At 41.4% G+C, this 27,660-nt stretch overlaps 2 protein-coding genes and 1 long non-coding RNA gene across 3 annotated transcripts; all 3 read left to right on the forward strand.

Annotated features, from left to right (window-relative positions):
• The first annotated feature begins 7,826 nt into the window (after positions 1 to 7,826).
• Positions 7,827 to 8,780, forward strand: LOC138795321 (olfactory receptor 2D2-like). The gene has a single exon (XM_069974311.1). The coding sequence runs from the start codon at positions 7,827 to 7,829 to the stop codon at positions 8,778 to 8,780; it is 954 nt and encodes a 317-aa protein (XP_069830412.1).
• Positions 8,781 to 16,951: 8,171 nt separating this feature from the next.
• Positions 16,952 to 19,454, forward strand: LOC138795146 (uncharacterized). Its single transcript, XR_011363587.1, has 3 exons — positions 16,952 to 17,108; positions 17,496 to 17,619; positions 18,225 to 19,454. It is a non-coding gene; the product is annotated as an uncharacterized lncRNA (long non-coding RNA).
• A 2,474-nt stretch (positions 19,455 to 21,928) lies between these two features.
• LOC138795322 (olfactory receptor 2G3-like) lies at positions 21,929 to 22,873 on the forward strand. Its single transcript, XM_069974312.1, has one exon. The coding sequence runs from the start codon at positions 21,929 to 21,931 to the stop codon at positions 22,871 to 22,873; it is 945 nt and encodes a 314-aa protein (XP_069830413.1).
• Positions 22,874 to 27,660: the final 4,787 nt, after the last annotated feature.

A 27,660-nucleotide genomic window follows, 5' to 3' on the forward strand; every position in this document is an offset into this window, starting at 1 on the left:
ATGTAAATATTATTGGGGATAGACCCAGGGATTACCAGCCAACTAACATATGCAAAACCTACAATGAAATGCTGCAAATGAGATAAATTCTATCTTTATTAATATAAACTATAAGTATACAATCAAACAGATGAACTAGAACTGCGAGTGGCATACACTTGGGAGCCAAGGATGCTGGCATAGGATTGTAGATGAAGCATATATAAAGTGCCATAGTGCAAAACAATCAGTCATATACAGCATATATACATGTAAATGCAAAATACATGCCACAAAAAACATTATTCCTGCTACTTATTATAATGCGCAAAGACGAGCGTTTCTCAAGAAAAAAAAAAAGACATGATTGGTATAAACTCATTTACTAATAATAATGTCAAAAATATAATATTAGAAATTATGGCCAATAGATTTCTAGTGATACACTGATCCAGGGATTATTCTGATCGCCATTGGAGTCTGGAAGGAATTTTCTCCCTGTGATGGGGCAATTGTCATCTGCCTCATGAGGATCTTTGCCTTCCTCTGGATCACAGTAGGCTTTCTGTAGGTTGCACTTGTGCTCTTGTCTTTTTTCAATCTTATTAACTATGTTACTATGTTAGAAGTCAGTATACATTTAGATAAAAGTGTATAAGCCCACACATCAGAGTTGATTTGTGAGGGTCCCTAACCTAAAAGGTGTAGTGTTAGCCGGCAACCACCATTGCCACAACACCAACACACATAGAGAGAGTTAGTTAGTAGTCCAACCACACCACTGTGGCCAGAACAAGCCCCCTGGCTGTGGAGCACCTGACCTCACGGACATCGCACCACCCAGCCCAATCTTACAGACAACGCACCACCTCTCAGACAACATGCCACCCGACCCCACAGACATTGCACCACCCCACCTTATCCTACAGACAATGCACCACCTCTCAGATAACATGCCACCTGACCCCACGGACATCGCACCACCCCACCTTATCCTACAGACAATGCACCACCTCTTAGACACCGTACCACCCCAAATCACAGACAACACATCACAGGAACAATGCAGCCAAAGGGGAGCTGGATATTGACCCTTATGCAGTCAGGAATGGAGATCCATGTGTGGTTTTATAATCTTAATGCATACCGACTCTGAATGTTAGATTTGATCGGACCAAGAAGAACTGGATCACAGTATAGCATGTGGATGTGCGGCCATGTCTTTCCCCCCAATGAATTACATTTATAACTTAGTACTTATTACTTATTGGAAAACACAACCTGTGACAAATGGGAATGCACATAATCCCTTCTGTACGGTAAATATATCTCCTCTACATCTGACGTTATACGGTTATAATTGATCCCAAGAGAAAAATTGTGGTTATATATAAAGTACCTACAATTGCCCTTTCAGTGCTTGGCTACACTGCAGCTTATTCACGTCACCCATATAATAAGAATGGAGGATCTTCCCAGAAGAACGACCTATCCACCAGTCAGCAGTCGAGAGATGTAACCAGTTTTGGTGTCTTTCTTCCTATCTTGTAATTCTATCTTGTTTCTTCTTAATTGACGTCTTTACAGATGTAGCATTGACCCCAATGCCCCGAGAGACTTTACTCCCCTATCATCCAGCTCTTTCTTAAGACCAAGGAAAACAAAAAAGACCAAAAAATCCATGAAAATATTTTCTTTATCCCTCTATTAAGATCTCATCCACATCCCGATGCCTTCCACGCCTTGTCCCATGACAATAATTCTTGTCCCTTGAGTAATCTCATAATCGAATAAATAATGCAACAGGAGAAATTATTTTTTGCTTTGAACAAAGAAGAAAAAAAAAATATTTAGTAGCCACCACTTTTTTTCAGAGCCATCAATGGAAATTCGGGATCTGGGTTTTCAGTAACATCTTTCATTTGTGGATTTTAGTCTAATGTCAACTTTAAATTTTCTAGAATGTTCATTGATGTAAAAAGAAGCCCCTTCCTATTATTCCTCTGTTATCTACTAATACCTGTTGGTCATATATGAGCACATTGTCCTCTCAGAAATGGTAAGTTGACAGTTAACACCTTGAGTTAGCTTTGTTATCCTAAGGCTGGGTTCACACTATGTTTTTGCAATCCGTTTTTTTTTTTTAGTTTTTTTTTTCATCCGTACTTTGCATAAAAAAAAAACACGGATGCATTTGTGTGCGTCCGTATTGATCCGTTTTTCTATTGACTTCCATTATAAAAAAAACGGATGAAAACAGATCAGGTTTTTTTTTATGTGCGCTAAAACATAGTAAACCTTATTTTTGTGTCTATTAATAAAAAAAACAAAAACCTTTTGATACGTTTTTTTTATAATGGAAGTCAATGGAAAAATGGATTAAAAGGGATGCACACAAGAATGTATCACACTACGGATTGCAAAAACGTAGTGTGAGCACAGCCTTACTGGGGTAAATCTACTGAAAGTTTTGTGTCTTCCCCTTCCCCCCTTACCAAGCTTGCCTAAAGGAACTTTAAGTTAAAAACTTTTATTATTTTATTATTATATAACTATTTTTTATAATAGCTCAGGGCCTTCGAAATTTAAAAAAGGTCCCATACAGATCTATGTGATTCCATGGTTACAGAATGGTTCAATCTATGAATTATTGGGGGAAACAGTATTGACATTTTTTATTATATCATAAGTTCCTCAATATAAAAATTTGGTTCTAAGTAGAATATGATGAATTACCGTGTTTTTCTCTGGATTCTCTTGGTCTCTTTAGGGTTTGTACTCTTGGTTTAATATCCTTTTATTATCATGCTGTTTTGTATTTTCTTATTAAAGGGGAAGTCCGGGCAAAATAATTTTAAGATATGTTATTGCCCAACAACAGTTATGAAAATTTTTACTACACACTTATTATGGGAGATGCACCTATAGAGCTTTTTCTCTGCACTTACTACAGCATGGCGTGTTCAGGTCTCTGTAAAATTGGTGATGTCACGTCACATAAACTGCCGACTCCTGCTGCTCCAGTCTGCACCACCACTGCAGCAGGAGTCGGCAGTTTATGTGACGTGATGTCACCAACTTCACAGAGACCGGAACACGCCATGCTGTAGTAAGTGCAGAGAAAAAGCTCTATAGGTGTGTTTCCCATAATAAGTGTGTAGTAGTAATTTTCATAACTTTTGTTGGACAATAACATTTCTTAAAGTGTCACTGTCGTGAATTTTTTTTTTGCAGAAATCAATAGTCCAGGCGATTTTAAGAAACTTTGTAATTGGGTTTATTATCCGAAAAATGCATTTTTATCATGAAAAAGCAGTTTGAAGCTCTCCCCTCTGTCTTCATTGTTCTCCTATGGAGAGAGCTAAAGAAAAGACCAAAACAGGACAACAAAGAGTTAATCTACAAATCCCTCACGGGATATCTCCTGTGACAGTCACCAGTGACCAGTGTCTGAGCTCGGATTACAGCTGTCACCCAGCTCCGTGCCTGTAATCCTCTGTTATCTGCTTTCTGCTGCCGGCTAACTCCCTCCTTCCTCCTCCCCCCTCCCCTCTCCATAGAGCAGACAGGGGACGTCTCCTGCAACAAGTCACAATTTTCAGATTTTTCAGAGTGGATGAAAAAGAGGAAGGAGGGGGGGACCTGGGAAAAGGCTTTTTACATGCAGATAATGGCAGATTTGGCTAATAAACCCAATTACAAAGTTTCTTAAAATCGCCTGGACTATTGATTTCTGCAAAAAAAAAAAAAAAATACGACAGTGACTCTTTAACCCTTAGACGACCCAGGGCGTAACTGTACGCCCTGGGTGTTTCTCACGCTATGAAGCGTGCTCCGGAGCGGAGCACGCTTCATAGCAGGTGGGGGCCGGCTGCAATCAGCAGCCGGGACCTCACCGGTAATGACACGCTGCAGCGATCGCGCTGCCGCGTGTCATTAACTCCTTAAACGCCGCGATCGCGGCGCGACCGCGGCGTTTAAGTGTAAGTGACAGGGGGAGTCCCCTGTCACTTACCGATCGGGACCCCCGCAGTGTGACTGCGGGGGTCCCGATCGGTAAAACGGGCCGCCGGAGCTCTCTCACCTGCCTCCGTGCGGTCCGATCGGCGCTCTGGTCACTGAGCCTGCACAGGCAGGCTCAATGAGCAGAGCGCCGATAACACTGATCAATGCTGTGCCTATGGCATAGCAATGATCAGTGTAAAAATCCAAGTAGTGAATGTAAAAGTCCCCCAAAGGGACTTCAAATGTGTAAAAAAAAAAAAAGTTAAAAACACCAACACACAACCCCAAACCCCTCCCCCAATAAAAGTTGAAATCACCCCCCTTTCCCATTATATAAATAAAACATATAAAAATAAATAAATAGATAAACATATAATATACCGTAGCGTGCGTAATTGTCCGATCTATTAAAATATAACAAGCGTCATTGCGAACGGTAAACGGCGTACACGAAAAGAGGGGAAAAAGTGCGCGGATTACCGATTTTATGTTACATTATATATATAAAAAAATTAATAAAAAGTGATCAAAACATCCGATCTTCACAAATATGGTATTAATAAAAACTAGAGATCATGGCGGAAAAAATGACACCCCATACAGCCCCGTAGGTGAAAAAATAAAACCGTTATAGGCGTCACAATAGTCCCATTTTATTTATAATTAATTGCCAAAAAAAAGGATTTCATTTTAAAAAAAATATATAACATTAGAGAATCTGCGTGAACCTGCATATGGTTGTGTTCGTACTGACCTATAGAGTAATAGTATCATGTCGCTGTTACCATATAGTGCATTATGTAGACACAGGAACCCCCCAAACGTTACCATATTGCATTCTTTCTTACGATTTCACCTATTTATATCTTCATAAATAATATATTTGGGATTCCGTCATACATGTTATGGTAAAATGAAAGACGCCATTACAAAGTACAACTATTCCTGTAACAAATAAGCCCTTACATGGCCCTGTAGATAGAAAACTGAGAGTGCTGGAGCTCTTAGAAGGGGAGGAGGGAAAAACGGAAACACTAAGATCAAAATTTGCGCGGTCCACTGGGTCATTTTGGGCCTGGTCCTCAAAGGGTTAAAGAGTCACTGTTGTATTTTTTTTTTTGTTGTTGTTGTTATTGTTGCAGAAATCAATAGTCCAGGCGATTTTAAGAAACTTTGTATTTGGGTTTATTAGCCAAATATTCCATTATCTGCATTTAAAAAGCCTTTTTTCAGGTCCCCCCCCCCCCCTCCTTCCTCTTTTCCATCCACTGCAAAAAATCTGAAAATTGTGACTTGTTGCATGAGTCACACTCTGTCTGTTCCTATAGAGAGGGGAGGGGGGAGCAGAAGGAGGGAGTTAGACGGCAGCAGAAGCAGATAACAGAGGATTACAGGCACTGAGCTGGGTGACAGCTGTAATCAGAGCTCAGAGAGGTCAGTGGTGACTGTCAGAGGAGATAGAGGGTGATGTATTTGTAGATTAACTCTTTGTTGTCCTGTTTTGGTCTTTTATTTAGCTCTCTCCATAGGAGAACAATGAAGACAGGGGGGAGAGCTTCAAACTGCTTTTTCATGATAAAAATGCATTTTTCAGCTAATAAACCCAATGACAAAGTTTCTTAAAATCGTCTGTACTATTGATTTCTGCAAAAAAAATTCACGACAGTGACACTTTAAAATTATTTTGCCCGGACTTCCCCTTTAAGAAAACAATCAGATTAAGGCCATGTTCACACGGCCATGATTAATACTTGAAAAAAACATAAGACAGCACTCTATAGCATAATTCAGACAGGGCTGAAGTGGTGAAAGTAAGCACATAGACCTCTCACCTAAGTAGGTTGTGTCGGTGTGAGGCACAACTCTTACTGATAGCATGTGAATGAACCGCAGCCACTCCCGACTAATCCCCACAGGGATTAAAGACAGTCAGTATCCTCCTCCACTCCAAGGTGGGTAAAACAGGGCAGGTCCGAGGGGTAATAGTGATATAAAATATCATAAAATTTATTTAAAGAATTATGCAAGTGACACAATGCGTTTCAAGACCGGTCCGGTCTCTTTATCAAGTGTCTATTTAAAACTTAATTTACAATGTGTTGCAGCTAGAGGGAATGATTAACCCCTTAGCGTCCCATGACGTTTCTGATACGTCATGGGGACGCAGGGGGAGTTCGGAGAGGGGTCGCGCCAGGACCCCGCTCTGAACGCCTCTATTAGCTGGCGTGGGTCCCGTGCCCGCATCGGCTAATTAAGCATCTAAATGCGATCGCGATGAGATCCATTCTTCTGGCCGGGACGGGACTCAGCGTCGCGATGATGCTGATCCCGGCCTGGCAATACATTGCACTTGTCTGCAGCAGGCCAAAGCAATGTATCACTGATCTCATGGATCTTTGCTGTGTATATACAAGTCCCCCATGGGGACTTCAGTTAATGTAAAAAAAAAAATGTTGCATTTTTGGTCGCATTGAATCCAGAAAAAATTTCATAAAAAGCGATCAAAAAGTCACAATACCGACAGTACCGATAGAAAGAACAGATCATGGCGCAAAAACTGACACCTGACACAACCCCATAGACCAAAGGATAAAAGCGCTATAAGCCTGGAGCGATTTTAAGGAACATATATTTGTTAACAATGGTTTGAATTTTTTACAGGCCATCTGATATAAGAAAAGTCATACATGTTATATATCGTTGTAATCGTAACAACTTGAGGAACATGCATAACAAGTCAGTTTTACCCCAGGGTGAACGGTGTAAACACAAAAATCCCTGAAATGAAAACAAATTCCTTTTTTTTCAATTTGACAGCGCAAATTATTTTTTTTCCGGTTTCGCAGCATATTTAATGGGAAAATAAAATCTCTCATTGCAAAGTACAATTGGTGTCGCAAAAAATAAAGGCTCATGTGGGTCTCTAGGTGAAAAAATGCAAATGCTATGGCCTTTTAAACATAAAGTGGAAAAAACAAAAGCGCAAAAAAGAAAATTGGCTTTGACCTTAAGGGGTTAATACTTGTGTTGCAGCTAGAAGGAATCGCTAGCGGCCCCGCAAACAACTGACATGTTAGTCATTGAATAGCAACCGCAGAGAACCTATCAGCTCACACAATGGCCGCACGCTCCATTGTATGCAGCGGGGAATTCGGATTCGGGTGCACACTGATGCCGGGCCAGGATGATCTTTAGTAACACCGGCCATTCTGCGAAGCGGCCGGGTCACAGAATGGCCGGTGTTATACGTTGTGTAAACATGGCCAAAAAATGAATGTCCTTTTTTTAATAGGAGGGGGGGGGGAATCAGCCAGTCACTAGGCACACCAGTAATTGGCATAGCCGGTAGGTCCTGTTTCTAAGAGCTTGCAGGTAGTTCTTTTTGAATTGCCAAGCCCAATGCAGGGTGCATCTCCACTCGAAAAAAGGTAGTTTGGAAGCCAAAGGTCTCGGGCCTGCTATGGAGAACTGAAGGTTTGCAGGTTAGTAATAGTTCACATTTCTACAGTCTTTCCCTTTTTCTCTCTACACCTATTCTTAGGGACTGAACTAGGAAGATTTAAGACTCCACAGGAGATGTTGGGCCCCAGGAAATCTTGGGCTTGAGGCCTAATGCTGGCAAGATATTTTATGCTCCTCTCTCTTCCGTATTACAACTTCTCTATGTGGGCTACAGCAGTCCCCTCCCACTGACCAGAATGCTCCAATGTAAAGTGTATGGGCCTATATGAAGGGTCTAGGGACAAAAATGGGCTCCATCTTTGCCAGTTATATTGTTTCAATAAACATATGTATCAGGTCTTTAAATTCCTTAACCTGAATGTCTTGCGGGATTCATCAAGATGGATGTAAAGAACCGAACTCTGGCTACTGAATTTATTCTTCTGGGATTTTCCAAGGATCTGAAGACAAACATTCTGTTATTTGTGATATTTTTCTTCATTTATTTAGTGTCTGTCAATGCAAATTGCCTGATTTTCTGCCTGATTGTTATAAACAAAAATTTGCATATTCCAATGTATTATTTCCTCTGCATTTTATCCATTATGGACTTGTTTATCACTTCATCATCCATTCCCAAATTGTTAGAAGACCTTATATCCAGTCAGAGGATCATTTCCCTCGCCGCCTGTACAGCACAATTCTACATTACTCTTCTGATGGCAGGAACCGAGTGTCTACTTCTTGCCCTAATGGCTTATGATCGATACGTCGCCATCTGCCGTCCGCTCCACTATCCGGTCCTGATGAGGTGGAGTAATTGCTATCGCATGACGGCTTCTGTGTGGATCTTGAGCTTTATGATATTTATTCTTCCATACATTGAAAAACCCATCAAGTTGTGCTATCCCAACCAGGTAAACCACTTCATGTGTGAGGCTCTAGTTGTCCACCAACTGGCTTGTGAGGATACCCATGCCAGTGACATTTTGATTGCCATCTCTATTGCTTGTTTTCTTGCACTTTTTGTTCCTTTTTTGCTTATCATAGTATCATATGCTTCCATTTTAGCCTCAGTATTAAAAATGAGGTCGGCAGGAAGATCTAAGGCTTTTTCCACGTGTAGCTCCCATGTCATGGTGGTGGTCTTATTTTATGGAACATCGGTTATCATGTACTTAGGAGCATCATCTAAGTACTCAGAAAATTACGGGAAATATTTCACTCTTCTGACTAACGTTATCTGCCCAACACTGAACCCCCTCATTTACTGCCTTAATAATAAAGATGTTAAAGAAGCTCAGAAAAAAATTTTCTCCAAATTGTGGCCTAGATTTTCTTTCAAGACCAAATGAATATCGAAAAAAGTCATCTTTTACTGTTGTTGGCACCTTAATGCTGCAATAATAGTGTGTAATTCCAATCGATAGGGGATAGTGCAATAATTCTAGAGTGGGAAGTAGTAGAGGGTAGTAAGTACTACAAAATAGTACTGAGTGGTAACAATACAATACAAGAAAATGGAATGTCAAAGTACAAAAAACTCCCTAAAAATAACTTTTTGGACAATATACGGAATGAATTTAGAGCAAGATTTCTATCTTTGCAAATCATACCAAGCTTTGTAGTAGAGTACAGTCTATGGGCAAATTTAGTCTACTTGGCAAATGAGGTTCAATGTGGATAAATGTAAAGTTATGCACCTTGGTTTTAACCCACATGCATCATATGGGGGAATAATATCCTGCAGCATCATATGTCCTAGGGGGAGTATGAGGGGGCACTGCCTCTGCCTGGAGAGACAAGAGGGCACTGCCTCCGCCTGGAGAGACAAGGGGGCACTGCCTCCCACCTGGAGAGACAAGGGGCACTGCCTCCACCTGGAGAGACAAGGGGGCACTGCCTCCGCCTGGACAGATGACGGGGCACTGCCTTCACCTGGAGAGACAAGGGGCACTGCCTCCACCTGGAGAGACAAGGGGGCACTGCCTCCCACCTGGAGAGACAAGGGGGCACTGCCTCCCACCTGGAGAGACAAGGGGGCACTGCCTCCCACCTGGAGAGACAAGGGGCACTGCCTCTGCCTGGAGAGACAAGGGGTACTGCCTCCGCCTGGACAGATGACGGGGCATTGCCTTCACCTGGAGAGACAAGGGGCACTGCCTCCACCTGGAGAGACAAGGGGGCACTGCCTCCCACCTGGAGAGACAAGGGGCACTGCCTCTGCCTGGAGAGACAAGGGGTACTGCCTCCGCCTGGACAGATGACGGGGCATTGCCTTCACCTGGAGAGACAAGGGGCACTGCCTCCACCTGGAGAGACAAGGGGGCACTGCCTCCCACCTGGGGAGACAAGGGGCACTGCCTCTGATGTCTCCACCATGAGAACATTGATCTTTGGAACAGTCAACCCAAGATATGGTCAAAGCAAAAACAGTGGTGGCTTCACTACAGGAGAGACAGGTTCTTCTCAAAAACAAAATAACATTAATGCATGTGTATAGAACCTACCCATCACCCACTCCCCTTTCCTTCATTCCTCCATCCCCTACTTAGTTGAACTTCATTGACATGTATATTATTTCAACCATAGTAACTAGTGGGCAGCATGGTGGCTCAGTGGCTAGCTCTGTAGCCTTGCGGCGCTGGGTTCAAATCCCCAAGGGCAACATCTGAAAAGAGTTTGTATGCCCTCTCCATGTTTGCGAGGGTTTACTCCGGTTTCCTCCCACACCCAAAACATGCATTAGGTTGTAACACTCAGGGCCCACTGTCTGTCTTGTGCCTTGTCTACGGGTTGTCGTGACAGCATGAATGAGCCACATGATCTTTATGGGCCGTATAACAGAGATGGTAAATTATACACTATGCGATTTGTGGGCAGATGGGGGGGGGGATAGTTTAGAAAGCAGTGGCAAATTCAGAACAGCTTTTGTTTTTCCAACCTATTGAGCCCTTGATGGGAAAAAAAGGTAAAGTTGTATTTTGGGAGAAATGTTCTATGTTCTGTGAGAAATGACTACCTTATGGTTCTACAGTAGTTCACCTTGTCTTTGTGCTATGCTAAAATTATACTTTTCCAATATAAATGATTTCATTAATACCATTAGACATTTTGGGCAGATCATCCATGTCTGAGGGTGCTAGTACAAATAAGATCTCGATATCAATAGTCTCCGTCCTCAACCTAAAATAGATGAGTGGTCAAAATCTTAAACTTCTACTGGACAGCAGGTTGGCTCCAAGTTAGGAGAAGAGTTAGTTGATATAGGTGCAGCACGAGAGAAGTCTTACCGTCCCACATAGAAGGTGTCAGCTAATATGTAAGAGGGAAAAGTTTTTTTAATACAGATTAACAATGATAATAAAACTATATTATTATTTTCACAATTTTTACCATTTCTAGAGGGAATCTAACCCAATGAGAAAAACAAACTATGTCAAACAAGGGAATATAAATCATAAATCCCTTTTGTCGTATTCTTCTCTTTTATATGATATCATTGTAATTGATCCCTGGAGTTTATCAGGTTTATATAATCTTTATATAATCTCTCTTTGTGCTTTGTCCTGTTATGTTTCACACGTTGCTGAATGTTACGGAGTGATTCTTGGATGGACCTTTTCACGTTCCTCGTACAGCCCAGCCAAGACTTCCATTCCCCGTATGCTGTGTAATTCTCTCTCATACATTCCAGGAGAATTGTTTGGTTCATTATTATTGAAATCCTGATGTCATCGCTTCAACAGCTTCATTGTTCCTATGATAACACTTCATGTTCTGCTCTCAGGCACTTGGGTCATTGAGACATCGCCACATGCATTGATGCCCATTGTGCTCTACAGAAGATCATGCCCATGGTAATGACGTGTATATGTGTATTTATTTGTAACTGGCATTGTTCAGACATAAAAAACATGTATACCCCCCTCCTTATACTAGAAATAGTATTTTGTAACAATGTCCTCTTAAGTTGTGGCCACCACAGAGCACCATCAATGGGAAATCAACACTTCTACCATAGTTCACTAAAGCCTTTTCTTTTCCTATTGTACGACTTAAATTTCTCCAGACTGAGTGTAGACCTGTCCTGATATTATTCATCTCGTATTGCTGATACCTGTTGGTGGCGCTCTAGTGATAAGGACACAAGGGGTCACCTACAAGAATGACCTCCTCCCATAAACTTCTTCTCTGGCAAATAAGTTGACATAAAAGAGTTTCTTGGGGGTTGGAAAATCCTACAATAAGTGAACAAATTTGAACCTGCTGAAATAGATATACCGCCATAGCTTTAGGGATTTTTTTAAGTCGTCCCCACACTCTACCGTCATGGAGTGTAACACTGTTGTGTCTCTCGCTGTCTGTGCGGAGGCGTGCCAGGGGCCCAGCAATCATTCCTACAATTCACAGCACAAACTACACAACAGCTTTCCTACAATGTACATGTCATACGGTCTTACATGATGTACAGCGTCCTGATACCCATGTCCTAGCTGCTGCACTTAGAAGTTGTCGTGTGGCTGAGGAATCTCAGGGTATCGTGTATTCATAAATTCACCATCCCTGTCATATTGTTATTTCTGCCTGGAGAAGTATTTGCATCCAGCCTATCTGCCTCTCGCTATGTCATATGAGGATGAAAAGTTTAGGTCTAGTTTATGTCTACTTGAAAAATCTGCTGTTAAACGGTTAACTTAGCGTCCTATTAGACGGACCAATGGCGGCCCGATCAAAAATGTAAACGAGCCCCAATCTGCTAAATCGGCGCTCTATTTGCTATTTACCTAATCTGCTCGATCGGCGCTCGTTTAGGGAGCCTATTAAAAAGCTCCATGATTGTTTAGCAAGGGCTGCATGGACATCGTTAGTGATGTCTGTGCAGCCCTGGCCCTAAACTGTTAATACATTACCTTTGCTTGTTTTACGGCACCGCGGTCAGTGATTAGCTGAGCGGCCTGTCAGCTTAGAGACCGCTTCAAAGTTACAGCCATGGCGCTGGAAAGAGAGCAAAGGGAAGGAGAAGACCAAGAGCATGGAGAAGTAATGTATACAGTTTATTCAATTGTTAGTCATAGACCATACATCACTATTACACGTAGCAATGCGCGGTTGGTGGCCAATGATTTTAGGTCTGGACCTTAAGACACGATCAGACGATGTTGTCTCTATTACACAGAGAGATAATCGACTGAAATCGGCCACGATCATGGCTCCATGTAATAGGGCACTTAGCCCTTCCTCTGTCAGAGTATCTACATCCGGGTTCACTAAAGTCTAACCTGAATCATCCCTGGGTGATCACGATGATCATGGCTTCGCTGCTGGTATGATGTGAGCTCAGCACTCCTCCCTTCTCATGTGTGACTTGATGGTTACACGTCTATGTCTGTAAATCTCTTATTCTGTCTATGTATGTACCCCCACAATTGTAAGGTGCTGCAGAATATGTTGGCACTATGTAAATAAAAATTATTAACTACTATTATTTTGCTCTGTATATATACGTGTAGAAAGTGTAGAAAGGCAGTGGGTGCCATGGTTAATGGTAGGTATGTGTCACCAAAGTGGCTGGAAAACCCACTAGGATTGTGCCAGTGACATTATGTTTCCGAGCAGTTGTATTGCTGTAGTTCGGGTCCGGGGTTTTTTATGACCAGAGAGCCTCGGTGAGAAAGGCCGATCCCATACTCCAGACCAGGTCTTACCAACCATTTAAAAGGCAGTTAGTCCAGAGAATGGTGGGTGTGGGGTGATACGGAACCTGAAGCGTAAACACAAACAGAGCTGTGAGGCTGAGTAAGCCGACGGTGAGATGGTGTTAATAGGACTATGTTCACACAGTTAAATGTTTGACTGAAACCTAGGCCAGTGGACTAATAGTTACCTGGGGAGCAGGAATGGTGTTGTCTTCCCTCAACCTCAATTGCTTTACGTATGTCCTGGAAGACATAGGAGACAGCTACTATATTAATAAACAATACAAAACAACCAACGAAAGAAAGCCATGTCACATATGTAAGGGTGGCACTCCCACAAAAGAATAAATAAATAATAAGATATATTAGATAGATAAATTAATAAATGAAAATAGATAAATGCATAAATGATATAAGCTGCATGTAAAGGTGGCAAAGTATGACAAATTTTATTAGTACACGAAAGTCACAAAGTGCAAAACATACAAATTAAAAACAATTAAAACCACAACATACAAAAGTCCATGTTAGATAGACATGGAACTAGGACAAACTGACAAGTATCCATATAATTCACCCCCTATGTGAAATAATACTGACTCAAACCCTGAAAGGGATGTATATGTGTCAAAGTGAGAGCAGTGATGTCTGTATAAAGAACAGAGCTCGATGGACACAGAACAACCCGGGTAGATGAAAATGCAAAAGCTGTGAAGAGATTGTATGAGTCAAGTAAGAAGATTAAATATCACCAGAGGGGGAGTTCATGTCAGGGTCCAAAAAACCCCACGCGTTCCGTCTCCGTCACGAGACTTTCTCAAGTCATTGTACCTTTACCCTTGAGAAAGTCTCGTGACGGAGACGGAACGCGTGGGGTTTTTTGGACCCTGACATGAACTCCCCCTCTGGTGATATTTAATCTTCTTACTTGACTCATACAATCTCTTCACAGCTTTTGCATTTTCATCTACCCGGGTTGTTCTGTGTCCATCGAGCTCTGTTATTTATACAGACATCACTGCTCACACTTTGACACATATACATCCCTTTCAGGGTTTGAGTCAGTATTATTTCACATAGGGGGTGAATTATATGGATACTTGTCAGTTTGTCCTAGTTCCATGTCTATCTAACATGGACTTTTGTATGTTGTGGTTTTAATTGTTTTTAATTTGTATGTTTTGCACTTTGTGACTTTCGTGTACTAATAAAATTTGTCATACTTTGCCACCTTTACATGCAGCTTATATCATTTATGCATTTATCTATTTTCATTTATTAATTTATCTATCTAATATATCTTATTATTTATTTATTCTTTTGTGGGAGTGCCACCCTTACATATGTGACATGGCTTTCTTTCGTTGGTTGTTTTGTATGAATTTATTCATGCCATTTTGGGTTGAGCACCCCATTTTATAGATCTAAGTAGTGCCTTGCCCCCCATTTGTTGTTTTTGGTCTGACTTTTTCACCCCCTGTCTTTTTGGGGTGGTGTTTCTTGGGCAATTGAGCACACATTTATCGTATATTCTCTAAAATATCTATATATCATTATCATGGCATTTGATTTAGATGCCAGAGATGCGGTTTGGAGCAGTCAGGTTGGCAGTGTTTTTGGCGGAACAGAATCAGGCTCTGTACCGGCGGACTTTAAAACTTGTTCTGATGAACTGATGGACTTACATAAAACATATACTAGGGTGTGGTGGAACCTTAAAAGCTTACAGGAATATGAGAGACTAGACATCATTCCACGTGGTTTGCGAGTTAAGATTTTTCCTGCCTGGGAAGTAGATGCGGATTTCAGGGCCAAATGGGAAAAGGGGCTCTTGAAAAGCTCTAATATTATTCTAAGAATGCTAATTGAACATGATGAACAACTAGTCCAACAAGTGAAACAGGATATCCGGATGGGGGAACAAAAGCTTGTGGGATTTGATGAGACATTGACCAGTAACTTCCAAAAGAAACTTAAAGACACTATAGAAACGTTTGAGAAGGAAGTTATGCAAAAGAAAAAAGTTAAATTTCAGAGAGACAAAAAAGACTATGAGAGTGGTAGGATTTTCAAGTGGACACATAGGGGCAATGCACGTAGAAGGGGAGGAATTACAACTCCAACTACGGATCACATTACAGATACTACAGATATTGCCTCTAGTGATTTTTTATCCACGGACACAAGCGACATGGACACAAAACAAGGAGGGGTAGAGGTAAATCGAAAAAAACGTCCTTACAAAGGCCGGGGTCGATCACCGGTCCAATACCGGACCAAGAGACCATCTCACCGATAATCCCTGACATGGCCACGTCCACCACCCCCCCAGCTCCGGATTTGCAGATAATAAACCTGTCTAGGTACCAATTGACGGATATGGAACGGTCAGTACTAGTGAGGGGTCTTACTTTTGCTCCTACACAGTTACTCAATAAATTTGAGCTTACAAAAGATATTTATATGTTTTGTAGACAACTGGCGTTCAAACTATTATACCATCAACCATCTTTAATTGACACGGCTTCAGTGGAAGACCAGCAAGTATTAAGAGACCTACTTGGCCTATTGGATGAAAATGCCCAAGATACAGGTAGGCGATTGTTCACTTCCCGATTACCCTCACGAGCTACCCCTTCCTTTAAGCTGTTCCCAAGTATTAATATCTTTTTTGAGACCATGATGCGGGATATTGATAAGCTTAAATTGGATAGGAACAAGCAACAGAACCTCTCAGCACCGGAAAGACAGGCATTGAAGTCTTTGGAGAACAACAGGGAATTTGTAATAAAGGAAGCCGATAAAGGCGGTAATATTGTCCTATGGCCAACTGATATGTATGTGACAGAGGCGAAACGACAGCTTGGCAACACAAGATTCTATGTGCCGCTACCTTCAGACCCTACCCCAATTTTTAAGAGGAAGTTGGACACCCTTCTAGATAGTGCCTTACAGAGGGAAATTATTGTTAAAAGAGAGCACAAATTCATTTCTGTTGATAACCCGGTTATTCCCACATTTTACATGTTACCCAAAGTCCACAAGTCTCTGCAGAATCCCCCGGGTAGGCCAATTGTGTCGGGGATAGGGGGGCTATGCGAACAAGCCAGTACATATGTGGATTTCTTCTTACAGCCTCTAGTTACACGACTACCATCATATGTGAGGGATTCTATGCATCTAATTGAACGCTTGGAAGATCTGGAGGTCCCCACCGATACCTGGCTGGTTACGTTGGATGTCGAATCCCTTTATACGATCATTGAGCACCAACAAGGGGTGAGTGCGGTTGCTTCCTTTTTTGATGCGTCTAATCCACGGGAGGAAGAACATAATGTTTTTCTTTTGGAACTACTTCATTTTATCTTAAATCAAAATTACTTCATCTTTGACAACATCTTTTACAGACAAGTGTCCGGCACAGCCATGGGGGCACGTTGTGCGCCCTCCTACGCCAACCTATTTTTAGGTTGGTGGGAGCGGACACACGTATACCCCATGAGCGACTTCCAGGACCGGGCACTGAAGTGGTTCCGTTATATTGATGATATCTTGCTCTTGTGGACTGGCACTAAGGAGGAGTGTGATGCTTTTGTGGCCACACTTAATACAAATGGGTGCAATGTACTCCTTACTTCCTCTCTTTCACAGGAAAGAGTCTGTTTCCTGGACTTGGAGTTGAGGATTATCAACAATAGGATTGTCACTTCCCTCTACCGTAAAGAAACGGCCACCAATAGTCTTTTACAATACCAAAGCTTCCACCCACGTCACCTACGAGATGGAATTCCCGTAGGACAATTCCTACGAGTACGGAGGAACTGTTCCCTCAATACAGATTTTGACAGGAATGCCAAGGACTTGACATCCCGCTTCATAAATAGAGGCTATCCAAGGGGAGTAATCTCTCGTGCTTATCGGAGAGCAAGACATACAGAGAGGGAACAACTATTCATCCCCAAAATTCGCCCAGTTGAAAATAAGGTAAGACTTATTACACCATTTAACAACCAATGGCAGGACATCTATAACGTATTACAGAAAAATTGGAACATTCTCCTCACGGACACAAGGTTGTTATCCCATATCACACCAACGCCCTCGATTACGGCCAGAAGGGCGAGGAATCTCAAGGACCTACTTACTAAAAGTCATTTTGTAAGACCCCCTACTACAGTGGGGAGGGGCCTACGTACCACTGGCAGCTATCCTTGTGGCAGCTGCAATATCTGTCCTCTTATGATTACAGCAGGGGAATTTACCAATCCGGTGGACGGACGGAACATAACCTTGCGAGAGTATATTAACTGTCGCACACGGAATGTGGTGTATGCTCTCTTATGTTCTTGTCCTCTGATCTATGTTGGACAGACATCTCAGGAACTGAGGAAGAGGATTCAACATCATACTTCCACCATTCGTAAAGCCGCGAGGTCCAGGGTTTTGCTTCCAGATACGACGTCGGTGGCCGAACACTTTTGGAGACATCATAATGGTAAGTATGACTGTATGAGAATCATTGGACTGGAACGGGTACAGTTGGGTATCAGAGGGGGCAATATCACGCAGAAATTATTGCAGTGTGAATCCAAATGGATTTACAAATTACACAGTCTGAAGCCTACTGGCTTGAATGAGGAATTGTTGTACACTGGATATTATAAGTGATATTGTTTTATATGTCTGGACATCTTTATTTATTTATTTTGGGTCCATAACTTAAGCATCCTGAGACTTTTTCCCTTCTAATCGGATGTCTTTGTCCTATTTTCTTTTTTCTTTCTTTTCTTTCACTTCTTCACTTTCTCCCCCTCCCTTTTCTTTTCCCTCCTCCTTTAACACCATTACACACATATACACACTTTTTTTTTTTTTTTTCCTCCTTCCTTTTCACATACACATACACATTCACATACACTGTTTCCTTACTTCTTCCCCTTCCCCCTTTTTTCTTCTGCTTCTTTCCTCCCTTTTTCCATTTATACACACATACACACCTACATCATTTATAGTCCCTCTCCTATTTATACTTCACACCCTCATTGGTTTGCTCACCTTTCACATGTGTGCATTATTTAATTTTACACTTATCTTTTGCAGTGGCTTTGCTTCTCATTCTCTTGCATCACACTTCACTGAGTCATCCGTATTTGAAGCCAGAGCGAGCATGCATATTCATATATGTCTTCAAAGTTCGACGAATCAGTGAACATGAACATCGTCCAGAAACAACTTAGACATATTTGTGTGACCCCCTGAAACTTCCCTTTGGAGTCCGATGGGACCCGTATACCCTCTACATTTGGACCCGTACTTATTGGTCGGGCGAAGGTTACCCACCACTGGTTTATGAAAGTCGTTCCTGTGTTGTCCCCTCCCCCCTCTCTCTGAGAAGACACTTATATCAAATTGCAGAATTGATGCTAACTATTGTAGACTTTTGTGGTTAGTTTTATGTTTTTTGGCCTGGTTCTGTAATTTTACCTAATTTATTGGAAACATATGTATATAAAAAATCTCTCTGCTCTAATACTTATTGGGTATACTATTTGACACACTGTAAATACTGTCATTACTGACTGCGCGACATCTCTGACTCCATATAGTTTGTTTAATTAATTAGTTGCATGTGTACTGGACATTTGAGATACATACATAAATACATAGATACTGTACACGTTAGTTATCATACATTTCTTGGGTGTTGGCCAGCTTCCCGTGGATCTTGATCTGTGCTCCCATCTATCGGCGGTGTTCGTGTTAAGGGATATGTTCCGCATAAGGTTTATGTAGGATGGATTGGGGCATTGTCCTTCTGTCTCTATCCACACATTGCATTGCCACAAATGATATATGCATGAGGGATTGGAGCATCGTTCTTCCGTCTTTACCCATATATTGCATTACTTGTGGTCGCAATGTCAGTGTTGGTATGTTCTCTCATATTCTTGATGGCTAGTCGGCGTATTTTTTGTTAGTGTACAATTGGTGGCGTATTATATATGTGGTTTTGTGACGTCCTATATTGTTTTGTATGAGGATTTATTGGTTTTTCATGGGATTTCCTTTACAAACCCCTTTCTGGACATTTGATTATTAACTGGGTGTATGCTTCGTGTATAGTATTCAATGGTGTAAGCGCATAACATTAAATAGGGTAAATATATTATAAATAGGGTAAATATATTATAGGAAGGATTTATGCTATTGGAATATGAATTAGCACACTGGGTTATTATTATGTGGTTTAATTATCATTATTTATCTATTTCTATATTTATTCATGGATGTATATATTTATTCATGGATTCATTTGCATGTGGTTATTAGTGCAGCACTATATTTAGGTATATTATATATTTACACTTATTATCAATTATTTATATATTTATATATTTTATATAGATATATTTTTTATTCTTCTTTTTAGTATTCACTGTATTGGTTCTTTTTCTTTCAAACTATGGTTCTATTCTTACCTACACAGTGTGCTACACGTATTGTATGTGGTTATAATGTTAGTGCTTATATTTTAATTGCTTTCTATGTTTAGTTGGCATATATTTTGTTTATGGTTGTTTAAATCGGCGGCGTATTATATTTGTGGTTTTGCAGCGTCCTGTATTGTTTTGTGTGGGGTCTGTTCTGTTGTTTGTCTATATAAAAAAGCTCTATTTGAATACTTGAATATTTATTGAGTGAATACAGTATGCATAATACCCGATGGTGTAAATGCAAAACAATGAGTGGGCAAGATATATTATAGGCAGGATATAAATATTATTCGAATATGAATTAGTACACTGGGGTATTTATATGTGGTCTAATTATCACTGTATATATTGGTTACATATGGGTATATGCATATTTGTCTATTTATGGGTTTATTTGGATGTGGTTATTGGTGTAGGATTTCATTATTATTATTTTTATTTATATATTTTTTATTTTTATATTTATTTTTATATTTATATTTATTTTTATACACTATGTACTACCATCAATATCTTATATTTATATATTTATTATAATTTATTATATATATATATTCTTTTTTGCACTGTATTTAATAGTTATTATTTATTGCTTTATATTCTTATATTACTCATTGTGTTGACTTTATTCTCTATAAAATTAGGTTTTAAACTTTTGGGTATAAATCTGTGAAATTTACTCTTTAAAACACCAGTGTATTATTTAGAATGTATATGTTTTGTATTGATACGCACTAAGTTTGAATCATGCCGGGGGGCGTTAATCATGCTGTTATTGCCGAACCATACGTACCTTGAGACTGGAGGCCGGTGTCTCCACTGTGCGCATGTGCGCTGTGGATTTGGGACGCGACGGCGTTGATAATATTGTTATGTCCATTCTTATTTTGTATCAATAAAGTTGAATCCCATACGTCATTGATTACATCATAGGAGGGCGGTGTTGTTATTACGGGCATGCGCAGTGGATATGTGGTGACGCCGCGGCCATGTTGTGGGCACAGGTCGAGATCTACACCTTATGGGAGGCTGGGTCACTCACCTACGGACATGGTAATTAATTTACATGGATTAAAAGTGCTATATATATGTCTAACAAGTCATTGTACCTTTACCCTTAAGAAAGTCTCGTGACGGAGACGGAACGCGTGGGGTTTTTTGGACCCTGACATGAACTCCCCCTCTGGTGATATTTAATCTTCTTACTTGACTCATACAATCTCTTCACAGCTTTTGCATTTTCATCTACCCGGGTTGTTCTGTGTCCATCGAGCTCTGTTATTTATACAGACATCACTGCTCACACTTTGACACATATACATCCCTTTCAGGGTTTGAGTCAGTATTATTTCACATAGGGGGTGAATTATATGGATACTTGTCAGTTTGTCCTAGTTCCATGTCTATCTAACATGGACTTTTGTATGTTGTGGTTTTAATTGTTTTTAATTTGTATGTTTTGCACTTTGTGACTTTCGTGTACTAATAAAATTTGTCATACTTTGCCACCTTTACATGCAGCTTATATCATTTATGCATTTATCTATTTTCATTTATTAATTTATCTATCTAATATATCTTATTATTTATTTATTCTTTTGTGGGAGTGCCACCCTTACATATGTGACATGGCTTTCTTTCGTTGGTTGTTTTGTATGAATTTATTCATGCCATTTTGGGTTGAGCACCCCATTTTATAGATCTAAGTAGTGCCTTGCCCCCCATTTGTTGTTTTTGATATTAATAAACAATAATCCAAGATGCAGTCCCAGCACTACTTCAAGGAGTATGAACAGTGGACTTCACGTAAATACGCTACTCAGCTCAGCTAGACCTAAACATAGCAGCTCTACATGCAATCTTCCGGAAGTGCTCAGCATAGATAAGTTCACAGCACACTTGTATAGTAAAATAAAGGTGCGGCACTCACAGAATGAAGATAAAAAAAGACCTTTATTCCATGTTAGGTCTGAGAGTGGGAACTCGGGCATGAGTCTCCACTCTCAGACCCAACATGGAATATACTGTAGGTCTTTTTCATCTTCAATTGGTGAGTGCCGTATCTTGATTCTACTATATAACTATATTGAGAAACCACATAGAATGACCAATAGCTGCACAATGTTGCCTAAAACATCTTCCATCATTCCTTCCTTTTATCCAAGTTATTGTCCCTATAAAAGACCAACCATCTCCTCTTAGTAGGACAGGACCATACAATCTACAAAACTACAACTGAACATTTTTACATTTTTTTTCTTTCTTTGTAGCGACGCCATTATTATTATAATCCCTAAGGAACACTTCATCATGAATGTGAAGAACCGGACAATTGCCACCGAATTCATTCTTCTAGGATTCTCAACCAATCTAAGTATAAACATTCTGCTCTTTGTCCTTTTTTTGGCCAATTATATTGTTACCCTCGGTGGGAATGTTCTCATCATGTGGCTGATTCTGATTAACCCTCAGTTACACATCCCTATGTACTTTTTTCTCTGTATTTTATCCTTCCTGGACTTGTGCACATCATCATCTGTGGTGCCCAGACTCCTAGTTGACTTCTTCTCCACTCGAAGGTCCATATCTCTTGGGGCTTGTGCTCTTCAATTCTACACTGTGCTTCTTATGTCAGGTACTGAAAGTCTTCTCCTAGCCCTCATGGCTTATGACCGCTATGTTGCCATCTGCCGACCCCTCCACTATCCAGTCCTGATGAGGTGGAGAACCTGTTATTCTCTAACAGCCTTGATGTGGACAGTGAGCTTTATGGTCTTCATTATTCCTGCCCTCTCCATGCCATTAGACTTGTGTTATCCAAACCGGATCAACCATTTCATGTGTGAATCCCTCGCTGTCATGCAGTTGGCTTGTGATGACATTTTTGCAAATGAAGTTGTGATGTTTATGACTTGTCTCATTGCCCTTTTTTTCCCCTTTGCTTTCGTTATTGTCTCTTATGCTTGTATTATATCCTCTGTACTAAAGATTCACTCTACGGGAAGGTCTAAGGCTTTCTCCACTTGCACATCTCATATCACCGTGGTGGCTTTATCTTATGGGACATCAATGATCATGTACTTTAGTCCATCATCTCAATACTCCACAAACCATGGAAAATACTTATCATTATTTTCTTTTATTATCTGTCCATCACTGAACCCTCTGATTTATACCTTAAATAACAAGGATGTTAAAGTAACTATTAAAAAGTATTTTCTGTTGCCAAGTAGAGGATGGAAGATGCCCATGTAGTCGTATGAGAACATAGATGTCCAGTTATGTTAAGGCAATATCTATTAGGTAAACTAACAAAAAACTAAGGCGGCACTCCAATATATGTGAATTAAGTGGTTTATTTATTCACCCAACAATGTTTCAATCTTCCCAATGAGATCTTTTTCAAGCAACAAAAGAGATCTTATTGAAAAGATTGAAACATTGCACATGTTGGGTAAATAAACAAATCACTTTATTCAAATATATTGGAGCTATGTCTTCGTTTTTACTATCCTGAAGTTTGAACTGGGGTGTGGTCTCCATGAGGTTGAGCACCCACCAGATCACAGTCTCGTGCAGGGGGGTGGGTCGGCAGAAGGCTGCAAGCACAGGGGTTGGGGCAGGCCAGTGGCTGTCTGGGCGGGGGATGGAGCCAGTGGCTATCCGGGGGTGGGGGTCCTGTGTGGGCCGGCAGCTGTCTCGGGTCAGACTGGGGGCTGGTGGGGGCCACCGGCTGTGCAAGGTCAGGGTGGGTTCTGGTGCAGGTTGGTGACTGTCCATTGGAGGTTAGGCAGAACACGCTTTGCCGGGGTGGACCCCATAGCAGCTGCGTGACAAGGTGCCACGAGAGCATGTCACAATAAAGATGACATGTCTGAGGAGGAGAAGATTAAAGCAGCTCTAGTTAGTAGACTAGAGAGGTTCCCGCAGCAGCGTACACCCTCTGGCTGCTCCCCATGACACACACATCTGTACCCTTCTATAGGGTATGTGCACACTGCGGAATCCATGCGAATACCTTCCAGCGAATTCGGTGCATGCTTCCACCTGAAGTTCCACCCGTCCTATAGGCTCCATTTTATGCACAGGCAAATTCTGCCATCTGCCAAAAGAATTAACATGTCAATTCTTTAGATGGATGGTGGAATCTGCCTGAGCATAGAATGGAGCCTATGGGATGGATGGAACTTCAAGCGGGAGTGCTCAAGGAATCTACTGGAAGTTATCCACGAGGATTCCTTAGCGTACACATACCCTTACACAGCAGAGCAGGAGGGTTGCCTGCCTCATCCCGACTGGTGGCACCACTCACACTGGGAGACTCCTCGCAGAGAAGCTACCTAAGATAAGAGTGCAGCTACCTAAGATACAGTGGTCATGTTTTGACCAGCCAGCTTCCAGTTCTGGATTGGTTAACACAGAGTTCGAGCTCCACACTAGTCAGTAGCCAAACTCATAGCCAAAATTTGATGGGATCCATCAACTACCTGTTCTATGCCCTACTGGGTCAGAGAGAGTGCTGCTGGAGTCACCACCTTTCTGTCCTAGGCCCTGTGGGATCACTGAGAGAGCTGGTACAACTACTTACTGATTCCTGCAGTAATCCTCCCTAAGGGTTTGTTTGCACAATAATTAACTCCTTCACGTCAGAAATACGTAGATATACGTTCCTGCTGCACATACCAAATGCACGTTCCTGACACTGAAGGGGTTTGATGTGTGCGGGACCGCTGCAGTGAGAGCAGTTCCGCACACATCAGTGTCCCGGTGCCAGAGGTAATGAGAGGCAGCTGCGTCTCATTACCCCCTTAAACGCAGCGTTCTATAGCGATCACAGCGTTTAAGGTACTCAGTGACAGAGCATCTGTCACTGAGTGATCGGGACCAGCATGCTGCGGGGATCCCGATCGCATGTACCGACGGATGGGGGTAATCCACTTAACTCCTGTCGGTTCGGTGATCTGTGCATAGAGTCTGCTCTCAGGCAGGCTCTCTATATAGATCACCGATACCACTGATCTATGCTATGCTATACATGCAAATCTAATAATCGCATGTTTTAATGTTTAAAAAAAAGTGTAGTAAAAAATAGTTTTTAAAAGTATTAAAAAACTCTTATACCCCCCATAAAAGTTCAATATACCGCCTTGACCATTATAAAAATATAAAAAAAAAAAAAGAAATAAACATATTAAATATTGTAGCGTGCGGAATTATCCGATCTATTAAGATATTACATTATTCTTCTCGCACGGTGAGCGACGTAAACAAACAACAAAAAAAACCTCTAGGACTGCAGACTTTCTAAAATAATATATCAGAAAAAAATTAATAAAACCAATATGATATTAATAAAAACTAGAGATCATAGCGCAAAAAATGACACCTTAACCAGCCCTGTAGGTGGAAAAATAACAGCGCTATGGCTCTTAGAAGACGGGAGGAACATTGGATTAATTTGACCTGGACTTTTGTGCATCAAAGGGCTCGGTCTTGAAGGGGTTAGAAAAAAAACTTTTTAGCATGGTTTTTGATGCACTTTCGGTGCATTTTCTACAAATCTTCTATACCCTGCTAAAACCCTAAAGAGGAACAACTACCAACAAGGGCTCCTACTGCCTGTCTATGTCTGGGGTGACTGAACATTCTACAAATATTCTTAGGAAGTCCATCAGCTGTCCAGGACTGTGCCCTGTGCCCTGTGCTCTGTGCCCTGTGCCCTGTGCCCTGTGCTCTGTGCCCTGTGCTCTGTGCCCTGTGCCCTGTGCTCTGTGCTCTGTGCCCTGTGCTCTGTGCCCTGTGCTCTGTGCCCTGTGTCCTGTGCCCTGTGCCCTGTGCCCTGTGCTCTGTGCCCTGTGCCCTGTGCTCTGTGCTCTGTGCCCTGTGCCCTGTGCTCTGTGCCCTGTGCTCTGTGCTCTGTGCCCTGTGCTCTGTGCCCTGTGCCCTGTGCTCTGTGCCCTGTGCTCTGTGCCCTGTGCCCTGTGCCCTGTGCTCTGTGCCCTGTGTCCTGTGCTCTGTGCCCTGTGCTCTGTGACTGTGCATATCAGTTAAGTGCACTTAAAGCCAAAGTAACTGATACCGATAACTGATACTGGTGATACTTGATGGCTCGGGCGATCACAAGGGATTAGCTCATCCTAACTGTACAAGTCCGGGGCCCATATTCATAGATCTGGCACTCTATGATCTCTTCCGGCAATAGGTGGTATTCTCCAAACCATGAGCATGGGTATTCTTCTATAAAATCTTAAGTCTTAAAGAGGTTCTCCACTTTAAAATAACTTGTCCCCTATATACAGGATAGGGGACAAGTAAGAAATAGCAGGGGTCTGACTTCTGTACCTTCCAGCGATCTCTAGATCAGCCCCTGGCTTCATTGTTTTGAATACAGCTGTGGGTACGGCACGTGACCCAGGGCTCTATTCCTTCTCTATAGATGGCGGACACAGCTAAGTCCCCAGAAGATGTATTTAAAGTATACAAGTGCAAAAATTAGAACAAAAAAATGTAAGAGGTAAGCGGGCACTCTCTGCTCTCCGCAGGGGCACCTGGTAAAATGCTCGGTCTCCCATTGATTTGATAGGGTCTGTTACTCGAGTTGAGCACTTAAGTACTGAGAAATGCTCCACTCAAGTAACAAGCACTTAAACTTACTGGTGCTCGCTCATCACTACTCCTTAGTTGACCACTTGGATATCTTTTTGGTTGACTTGATGAGAACACAACTACGACTACTTCTCCACCTTTACTGCATTGTTTAAAATCCTTTGACACAACTCCATTCTTCTCATACAGATCTTACCCAATCTGTGGCTCTTCTGTATTAGGGATACCATCATCGACGCTACCTGTGCTATAAGACTTGTAACATGTCATAGAGACGTGGGAGAGGACCACACTTAGTGCCGTCTTCTCCCGGCTTATTCTCACGATCAGTATGGGTATGAACTCTATGATGTGTCAAAAGTTGTTGTTTTTTTTTTTTATTATGAAAGTGACACTTTAAAGTGATCCTGTCACCAGCCCCCCTCCCCAGTAGGTATGCACTAATTTCAGCAGCATTTGGTAGCTCATAATAAAACGTGTGGCCAAATATATTTGTCTCTGTCTTTATTTTGTCAAAATATAAACTTTTATGGGCCAGGTAAAGTGTCATGGAGGAGGGGCAGGGTGAAGGAGGGAGTGTTTGGCAGTAATAGACCGAGACCGGTAGGTGAAAACAGAGAACCCCAAGCTCTCCTCCTCCTCCTCCATGCCTTGTGTCTGCGGGGGAGGGCATCCTTGTCAGCCATGGACTGATGCTGGACGGGGGCACAAGGCTCATATCTATTCACCTCAATCACATCTCCCCGACAAGTAAAAGCTCATATTTTAACTACATGAAGACAGATGACACATATACAAAGGTATAAGGAAGATTCCAGCACCATAAAAGTCCATAACGAATTCTTTATTGCGGCAAACGTAAAAAAACAATAAAACCTGACAGTAGCTAGGTGATAGCTGACGCGTTTCGATCTTACAGATCTTAATCGTAGCATAGGTGTATACAATGTTATCCAACTTATATAGGTAATACAGGTACATAGCAACACCCTCTTTCTGATTACGCCCACCCACAAAGGGAGGGGGAACTGTTTAACCCTTGCAGTATATACTCGCATAAATGATTAAAAAACACACAATACCAATGGTACAAAGCATATCATAAATGCATATACAAATTTCAAAGGAAAAAATAAAAACAGAAAAAAAGAGAAAGAAAAACAAGGAAAAATGCATCATAGGGACATGCAAATGAAAAAAAAAATATATATATATAAGGAAAATATATGTGTGTGTACAAATCAATATTGATACATTAAATCATAACGGTGATTCAGACCCGCAGGATGTCTGGTTTTTAAAGTGAAAATCCAAAAAGCTTCTCGGCTTAGAAGCATCTTCCGTCTGTCTCCACCACGGGGGGGCTGAAAAACATGTTCAATGCCAGTGCAAGAAAAACTGTGTAGATCACCCTGGTGGACAGAGGAAAAATGTTT

The sequence above is a fragment of the Dendropsophus ebraccatus genome, chromosome 6 (genome assembly GCF_027789765.1).
Source record: "Dendropsophus ebraccatus isolate aDenEbr1 chromosome 6, aDenEbr1.pat, whole genome shotgun sequence".
NCBI classification, from domain to species: domain Eukaryota; kingdom Metazoa; phylum Chordata; class Amphibia; order Anura; family Hylidae; genus Dendropsophus; species Dendropsophus ebraccatus.